We start from the raw sequence: 9,927 nt of genomic DNA, 5'->3' as shown, positions 1-9,927 counted from the left end.
CTTCTCAAGGGGGCAGACGTCGGTTGTGCGCCATCTGTCTACGCCCGACTCTTCTGCGGCGGAGCGGATTAGAGTCTACATCGTCCTCTCTCAACCGCTCGGCCAACTCCTTCTGCACCATCACATCCTCACAGAAGGAGACCACTGCTTCCCACGACCTGTCACTTCCTACCATGGCCCTAACCACGGCTGGTAGAGAGAGGTCCTGCCCAACCGTAGCTACGAGTGCCTTGCGTGACTCCGCCCATTTGGGGCAGTCAGCCAATGTATGCTGTGCTGTATCTGTGGCACAGCCACACTCATGACACACCTCAGTAGGCTCTCTACCAGCCACCTTGAACAAGTACCTTCCGAAGCAACCGTGCCCTGAAAGGACCTGTGCAAGATGGAAAGTGAGTGTTCCGTGCTTCCTTTTCACCCACTGCTGGAGAACAGGCCGTATGGCCTCAATAGTTCGTTGGCCCGCGCTGGGTGCCTCAAGCCTTCCTTGCCACTGGCGGAATAGCTCTGCCTGTGCTGTTCGCCGCCACAATGCGATCCTTTCTAATGAAGGGTGTTCCCCTCGTATCCGGACAGCTACTCTACGCTGGTATACGTATGCCAGAACTTCAGCATCTAGGTCCCATGGAGGTGTCCCGGCCATTGCGCAGGCTGCCTCGCAGGAGATGGTGCGATACGCTCTCGCTTCCCTAGCTGCCATAACCCGCTGCGGCCTCCGCAGCAGAGCTCGATTACGGGCAGTCAGGGAGTCTACCCAGATGGGCGCCCCATACAAGAATAGATGGCATACCTAGCTCAACCCTATCGTGAAATCATATAGATTTCGAAGAACATTTTATGCATCCATTAGAAGCATTGAGCTTTTAAATTAGTAGATTGAACGAAAGTAGATTGCTTTGGTGGATTGCAAATCGCGTCGCGGCTGCACAATTTCCCTAATGCACCTCATCTTATCGAAGCCATCTCCGATTACTTGCTGCCAGCTGCTCCCATTTGTACGGACGGCTATATTCTATTCCCTTTGAATTTATGATACAAAAGGAAGAGACTTTGCATAGATATGGGACACTGTAAATGTATGAAATGCACAGCTTTTACAGACGCACGGATAAAACGTGTCAGGGGTTTTGAATCAATACAGACAGAAATACGAAAGTGTGTCTATCTGTTTATTTGTTTGTTTATTAGTAGAGATGCGCCGAATGTTTTACCTTTAATTGTGTAATGTTTTACCGAATAACCGAATAATATTCGGTTTAATCTTTACCGTATCAACGGTGGAATTATTCAGTTTACCGGTAGACGTGTTCTTACATGTATTCTACGTGTCGGTGCTGGCTAGATGACGAACGAGCCGTACCTTACCACCCGCTTCCCGCTCACACACCGCGCTGTCACTTTAGTTATCTACCTATAAAAAAAAAATCATTACAATAATAATAAAATATTGATACAATGAACTTAACAGAATAAATATTAACAGAAATGCATGTATGCAACCTAATATATTCGGCAACGAATACCAGTAGTGGAAAAGATGCCGAATACCTCCGCCGGATACCGAATACCAAACGAATATTCTGCGCATCTCTTTTTATTACATAAAAAAAAATATAGCTATTGCCCGCGACTTCGTCTGCGTTTGATTTTGTTTTTTGATGTGGCGTTCAATTTAGTTGTACTCGTAGTTCTAAAAAAAAAAATTAAAGTATCCAGTATCGCTAAGCCTTAAATGAGGGGTTTGCTGCTGTCCGCTGAGGAATTCTGTCCTCTATCTCCAACCACATTCAGATCTACACAAAGTTTGGACAAAATTAAACTCATATTATAACAAAGTCAAAGTCAAAAATATCTTTATTCAAGTAGGCCCACAGGTGGCACTTTTGATGCGTACATAAGAACCACACGGTGGTGAGATGATGGCGATAACCACATTCTTAAAACTAAAGCTACGAGGGTTCCAAACGCGTCCTGGTCTAAGAAGAAGCCCACAACAAACTTAGCCGGGTGTTTTTTTTTTTTTGTTATCACCATCTCACAATGTCATTTTAAATTATTAGAACAGCAACCTGGTTAGAGCAATAATTTACACCCAAGCTTTTTTATCGTTTACGTAGTCCTTTATACTATAATAGGACTTTTCTATAAGCTTACGTTTAATACACACTTTGAACTTTTTAAGAGACATCTCCAAGATGACAATTGGTAGTTTATTGTAGAATTGTATGCAATTTCCTTTAAACGAATTGTGAATTTTATGTAACCTAGTATATTGCACTGTAAGTTTATTCTTACTTCTAATGTTTAAATTATTGCAGTCACATTTTTTCTTAAATTTAGAAATGTTTTTATGAACGTACATTAAATTTTCAAATATGTACTGACTATACACTGTCATTATTTTAAAATCTTTAAATTTATCTCTCAATGACTCTCTCGGACCCATTTTATAGATAGAACGAACAGCCCTCTTCTGCAGCACGAAAATAGTGCTAATATCAGCAGCATTACCCCAAAGTAAAATTCCATATGACATAATGCTGTGAAAGTAACTAAAATATACCAGTCTCGCAGTTTCTACGTCGGTCATATGGCGTATCTTCTTTACCGCATAGGCAGCAGAACTAAGCAAAAACTACTCATTAAGTCTAGAGCTACACCCTGAATTCCATAGTCTAACGTTTCGTGTTGAACACAATCAAACGCCTTAGATAAGTCACAGAACACACCAAGTGCATCACGTGACTCCTCCCAGGCATCAAATATGTTTTGTATTAGCTCAACACCTGCGTCGATTGTTGAGCGACCCCGTGTGAAACCAAATTGCTTAATATGAAGTAAATTATACTTATGAAAATGGTAAAGTAATTGATTTAAAATTAGTTTTTCAAAGATTTTACTGAAAGTGGGTAGTACGGATACTGGTCTAAAGTTAGTGGGGTCAGAAGTACTACCCGACTAACCTTTATGTTACAAAAATAATTATTTAAATCGGTTATAGATTGTCGGAGTTATGGTGTAAAATCGTCAAACACTTTCATCCCCTCTCCCAAAGGAACCGAGCTTAATGTCGAGATAAAAAGTATCCTATATTACTTCTAACACATCCAAGAATATAAATACAAAGTTTCATGAGGCTCGGTTAAGTAGTTTTTGCGTGAAAGCGTTGTTACGCTTACTTTGACACTTACTTTGTTGACATTTATAATATTAGTGGGGATGGTCGGCTCAACCTTTTGATGTCATTTTGCACGTAAATATATAAATTTCATCCTGGAGATGGGTAAAGTTTTTGCACGGGCAGGAGACAAAAAATTTATAGATACCACGATTATATCCCCTGACATAGGGTACAATAAATACAGTAAATATCTACCTGCCAAAACAAGGCAACAGGAAGTAAGAGAAGTTTACCCCCGTTTATTATTACACATATACTATATGGATATAAGACCATTTTATTTCAACATTTGGAAGTATCGTACCTGATAGCTCCCTTAGGGTTGCAACAGCGTCACCGGGGGATTGGGGCGAGCACGATATCTCGACATGAGTGGAAATCACAGGGCTCGAGGACATTGGGGGGAAGGGAGGGACGTCGACCTAAGGGGCCTGGAGCTCGGCATAGGTCGACGTTTCAGATTGAATCGGAGAACCCGAGACCGTTTCAACGCTGGTTTTTTTTTCGTCTTGCTTGAACTAGCGATATTTCTTTCATGAACAACGACCTCCGTGGCGCAACGGTGAGCGCTGAGAATTTAAGTAGGAGGTCCCAGGTTCGATTCCCGGCAGGCGCAATTTGGGAATTTATAATTTCTGAATGTTCTCTGGTCTGGAGGTTTTAGCCGTGGCTAGTTACCACCCTACCGACAAAGACGAGCCGCTAAGCGATTTAGTGTTCCGGTACGAAGTCGCGTGGAAACCGATTAGGGGTATGACTACCATAGTCCCTAACAATTTAGCCCGCTACCATCTTAGACTACATCATCACTTACCATCAGGTGTGATTCTGACAAGGGCTAACTTGTAGAAGAATAAAAAAACAACGTCGATTGTAACATATTAAATTAATGCAGAACATTGCGAAGACGAAACCATATGACTCGCACTGCCAAAAACTTATTGCTTCTAACTCTGCACGGCCTCTGAAATCTGAGATAAACGGACATCTGAAGGTACTACATAATATTTTCAGAGACATCATAGAGTCGCATGATGTCGAAAATGATGAAATGATTTTTTTTTAAGTGTAGTGTGTACTCAGTTTTGACATCACATCGCACCGCACGATTTTAATCGATCCTAAAGATTGCAAAGGAGTAAAATTCATTCTCAGTGCGTTAGAATGTTAGAACCGGTACTGTATTCGAGTAGTTACAGTTAATTGCTACACTTTTTAATAAACTCGTTAAAAAATTCGAAGAGTTCGTATTTGAAAGAAGTTCTCGTTTTCAATTCTATTACTAAAAAAAATACCTTGATTAATCTTCTTTTATTTTAGATATTTTATTATTAATGTATCGTAGTGCTACCAACCGTTTTGTTGCAGTGTAAGCACTTGTGCTATGATGATACAAACACGACGCATGAGCGAACTTGCATTTTGTTAGTACTCCCTATGGAGGGTAGAGGTAAGGAGAGTGATCTTATATGGGAGAAAAGTTGAAAAAGTGTCCAGTGTATGCGCTAAATAACAGTTCAAAAATCCTCCACAATGGCGCTGGTGGATGCACAGGGTATGGTATGAATGTAGCAATCGTAGATGAATTGAAGTATGCCGAGTTAAAAAATTTAATGTCATTATCGACTAAAGTAGTTAATTATTGAGAATTTCAACAACTTACGTTGTACAAAATATTGTGGTAAATATAACCTTACTTCCTTGTATCTCCATACTTCCTTGTTTATTTTTCAAGCCTACTCTAACAATATTTATATTTGGCGCTTCTTTTAAGAGTTACCCTGATGCAAATGTGGCGCCATCCTAATTTAATACATTTTGACGACTCTTTTTCATATACACAGATGACTCTCCTTACCTCTACCCTCCATAGTACTCCCCAAACAATGTTTGACAATGACATTGAGTTGACACTTGACATAACAACATTAAATGACAGCTGACTGTTTACAAGAGATGCCTGGGATTGTGTTTGTGATTTTGAATTGATTGTTCTCACTTAAATCCCTACTAAATTATGTCCGTAATAATCTAACGAGCATATGATTTTACTGGACGCGCGTTCAGTAAAATAAGAGTTTGCATAAAACCATAGTCAGAATGGTCGGAAAAACTGTAGTGTCTCCTGAACAAATGGAGATACTAGTATCGTTTATGGAGGAGAACAAGGACTTTGGTAGAGGGCATGTCTTCGGCAAGGGGCCGCTTGCAAAGCAGATGATGGCCGCGAAGTGGGCCAAGCTGGCCACAAGGCTCAACAGCGTCACTGGTGCTAACAAATCTGCGAGGAAGTGGAGAGAGGTGCGTACTTCAGAATGTAATCATCATCATCATCAATTCAACCGATTGCCGCCCACTGCTGGAAATAGGTCTTTTGTTGGGAGTTCTAAAATCCACAGTCCCTGGCTAGTTACCAGCGGTTCCCATCTACCAGCTTGATGTTCGCTGTCATCTGTACACTTTGTTTTTGGTAATGTTTTATTAGCCATATAAAATTTACAGTTTATATTTCTAATACATGCTCATCAATTGACGGACGGTCAAGCAATGGCACCCTCGTCTGTAACTGCCAATAATTCATCTGATGATAGTCTCACAACTGATTGCAGATATGAAAATTTATAAAAAAAATATTCTAATATTGTATTACGAAGTTTACTGGGTATGTAGTAGTATGTGGCTAGTATTATGTAAATATTCTTTATAAAAAAAATTATTCAATTTTACTTTTAATTATTGGTTACAGTATTGGAATGACAAGAAGTACTCAGTTAGAAAGAAATCTCTATCAATATCAGGTGGGACCTGCAAGAAGTCACTGGATGAGATGGAAGCCAGGATACTGAATGTTGTGGGCAAGGTTGCTGTCTTCTCTGAGGAGTCTGTGCGGATACCAAATCCATTTGATGATGTTAGTACTTATGTTACTCTGAGAGAAGACATCTGATATCCATACTAATATTACAATACAACAATGCAAAAGTTTGTTTGTTTGTCCTTTCTTCAAGCTCTAGCTAAGCAATCAATTTGCTTTAATTTTAGCACAGAGTTACTTAATCTTGGCAAATTTTGGTCATAAGAGAATATCAAATTCCTCAGTGCGGTTTACAGGACGACACTTATTCATATACCAAATTTTCTATTATGTTTTATTCACATCCTAACACAGCAACCAAACAACTTATTTACCCCAAGAAGCACAGCAGGGTGCATTTACTAAGTTAGGAAGTCATTCACTAAGGTGATCTGTACAACAACCTGACCTCGATACATAGCTCAAGGAGTTGCGAAGCTAAAACTGCTTACGTTGGATTTAAGATACTGTACTGTACAGCTCAGTGGAAAAAGAACATATCTACTTTTATACTAATTTTATAAAGAGGAAACATTTTTTGTTTGGTCTTGTTTGTTTGTACCATAAAGGCTATGAAAATCATGAACGCACTTCCACGAAAACACCCACAGCCACTCCTACAGACACAGCCACAGCCACTTCCACAGAAACACCCATAGTGCGCCTACAGCCACACATACAGACACATCTACTGCCACACCCATAACGCAAAAGCTTATAAACTAGGATTTCCTACAAAATAGTAAAAGTTCATTATATTATATTATGTTAGAAAAGCCATACAATAAATTACAATAATGCAAATACTATATATACCATAATGTATGTATTTCATAAACAACATAAGAAGATAACTTATGTTTTAGGAGACAGCAGTGGATGGCGAAATGCCCCCTGACCCTGCTGGCTTTAACGGTGTTAATCCAGATGGTTCAACGCACCCAACCACAGCAGTTCCTTTAAAAAGACGTCGCTACATACGTAAGTTATTTTTAAAAGCAACACAAGACACAATTATTAATATTATCAGAAAACGCATACACGAATTATTGCTACTTCGACGGCCGACTGGCGCAGTGGGCAGCGACCCTGCTTTCTGAGTTCAAGGCCGTGGGTTCGATTCCCTCAACTGGAAAATGTTTGTGTGATGAGCATAAGTGTTTTTCAGTGTCTGGGTGTTTATATGTATTTATGTATATATGATTCATAAAAATATTCATCAGTCATCTTTAGTACCCTTAACACAAGCTACGCTTACTTTGGGGCTAGGTGGCGATGTGTGTATTGTCGTAGTATATTTATTTCTTTACTGCTGAATAAATGTTATTATGATATTGCAGAATATTTGAATGATGACTTTAATAAAAATTAAATTATGAATCTATTGAATTATAATAGATTGTTAAGTACATATGTACATTCTTAATTTAATCTCATTACTGTAATATTTTTGATATTGTGAATATATGCAACAACTGGTAGAATGTACTGGATTCTATTTAATATTATAAAAACTCTATATACCTATGTACACTCTTGTGAATAAATTATTATTTAGTCTATCATTTACTGATTTTTTTTTATATTTTTAACAATGCTTAAAAAATAAAAAACACTATTAAAAATTTATAAGAAAAAACATCCACCCACCGCTTGCGGGGCTTTTGAATGCCCAAGCTACCGGCGGTCAGGGCTCCAGAGTGAGGAACCTCCTCACAATGCGCGCCGTTTAAAGGACTACTGCCTTCTGTATCCGACCCTTGATCCAGCAACCAAGCTTCTTAAGATGTTGGTCACAGCTTTTCGCGAGAAGAGCATTGACTGAAACGACGATCGGAACAATAACGGTCGACTCGACATTCCACATGGCGGTAATCTCTTGAACAAGGTGCAAGTATTTAGAATAGAATAGAATGGAAAAACTTTATTGCAACACAACACAATACGAAAAATACAAAGAAAACAGTAATAGTACTTAGTGCTAGGGTGCAAAGCCGGTCTTATCACTAAAAGGGATCTTTTAAAGGCAACCCGAGCGTACGAAGCCGATAAAAAAGTGGAAAGTGGTTGGTGCATAAAGTATGTTACAAAAAAAAAAAAACTTACATGAACATTCATACTACATTTAAATATTAACTACACAAATACCGATATAAATTTATATATATTATATATATTTATGCTATTATAAACTTACATAATACTCAATCACATAGATAAGTAGATAGTAGATTTATATACTTTTTCCTTTTCAGCTTTCACCAGATTATCTTCATGTGGAATAGTAATGTCAACAATTATTATTATATATGTGGAATAGTAATATATTATATTATTTTTTTTTTAATTTATGGTTCAAAAATAAAAGTAACAAATATTTTTCCAACATAATTATCCAACCCCTTAGAAACTATGCGTTTATGGTGGGGATGGCGGGTTAAGTATATAGATATCTTTAAAAATATTCAACTACTTAATCTAAATGTAAATGTAACTTAATCTTAATGTGAATCATTTAGACAATCTTAATCGAACAGTGGCATTTTTTTGGAACTATTAGCTAAAAAATGTCTTTTACATATCCTTATAAATATATTATTTCTGCGAGTGTCGTACGAGGCGACTAAAGGAATATACAGCCTCAATTCTTCCATCGAATGCGATCACCAACCCGTCTGCGCAGCGCGGTGACTAATTGGCAAACCCTACCTCCTGTGAAAATGATGATTTCATTACAGGAACTCGCAGAGGTTTAGTAGCACCGGACTGGGCGGTGCAGATAGAAGCAAAGAGAGTGAGAGCAGAGGAACGCTCAGCGGCCGCCTTCGAAGCCCTGGCCACCTCAGCCACGGGCCTCAGCGAAAACCTCGCGGGCATACGGCACGAGCTCGCACAAATACGGACACTGCTGGAAACTAGACCCAACAATAACTACTGACTTGTGGAATAATAAGTGATAGTGAATAGTGTTTATTGTCAAATGGTTCTGACAACATTCCTAGCGCAGCGGTGAAAGCTGTGGCTTTAAGTGTGAGGTCCTGGACTCGATCCCCGGCCGAGGTAATTTGGGAATTTATAATTTCTGAACTCCCGGAGCCTTCAGCGAGGCTTCAGCTGTGGCTAGTTATCACCCTAGCGACAAAGACGTGCCGTTAAGCGATTTAGGGTATAATATGTTATATGATGCAGTCTAAGATGGTAAAGGGCTACCACCTTAGACTGCAGCGCTGTGAATTTAAGTAGGAGGTCCCGGATTCGATTTCCGGCAGGGGCAGTTTGGGAATTCATAATTTCTGAATTTTCTCTGGTCTGGTTTGGTGGGAGGCTTTGGCCGTGACTAGTTACCACCCTACCCACCAAGACGTGCCGCTAAGTGATTTAGTGTTCCGGCGCGATGTCGCGGAGGAACCGATTAGAGGTATGACCACCGTACTCCCTAAGCCCGCTACCATCTTAGATTGTATCATCACTTACACCAGGTGAGATTGCAGTCAGGGCGAACTTGTAGTGGAATAAAAAAAAACTATCTGTGTGGTAGTTTGTGTGGCATCTAGTTACAATACTGCGAAATTCACTGCCAATAGATGTCGCTCTTTCGATACCATATAAATCGTAGTTAACTTTCACGCGGTCTAATAAGTAAACGTAGGTAGCATATTCTACACCCGGTGCCCGGCTGTTGGGAATTGCTTAGGCTGACGATTGTGATGATAAAAGTTTTTTTTTCACTATCATATTAATATTAAAATAATGTAAATAGATAGAGCCAATTTAAGTTGGTACTAATAGATAAGAATAATTATTTTAGCCCGGTCAAAATAGATGGTTAAGATTACCAAAATTAGAATATTCATAGATATGATATGAATATTCGGTACACCTTTATAAATGA

General features: G+C 39.2%; 1 protein-coding gene across 1 annotated transcript; it reads left to right on the top strand.

Annotated features, from left to right (window-relative positions):
- The first annotated feature begins 5,130 nt into the window (after positions 1 to 5,130).
- On the top strand, positions 5,131 to 9,197 carry LOC120631043. Its single transcript, XM_039900439.1, has 4 exons — positions 5,131 to 5,482; positions 5,928 to 6,092; positions 6,902 to 7,016; positions 8,774 to 9,197. The coding sequence occupies exons 1-4, from the start codon at positions 5,282 to 5,284 to the stop codon at positions 8,971 to 8,973; spliced, it is 681 nt and encodes a 226-aa protein (XP_039756373.1). The 5' UTR covers positions 5,131 to 5,281; the 3' UTR covers positions 8,974 to 9,197.
- Positions 9,198 to 9,927: the final 730 nt, after the last annotated feature.

This window comes from Pararge aegeria, chromosome 17 (genome assembly GCF_905163445.1).
Source record: "Pararge aegeria chromosome 17, ilParAegt1.1, whole genome shotgun sequence".
NCBI lineage: Eukaryota > Metazoa > Arthropoda > Insecta > Lepidoptera > Nymphalidae > Pararge > Pararge aegeria.
This window is presented reverse-complemented; position numbering and strand designations above follow the sequence as displayed.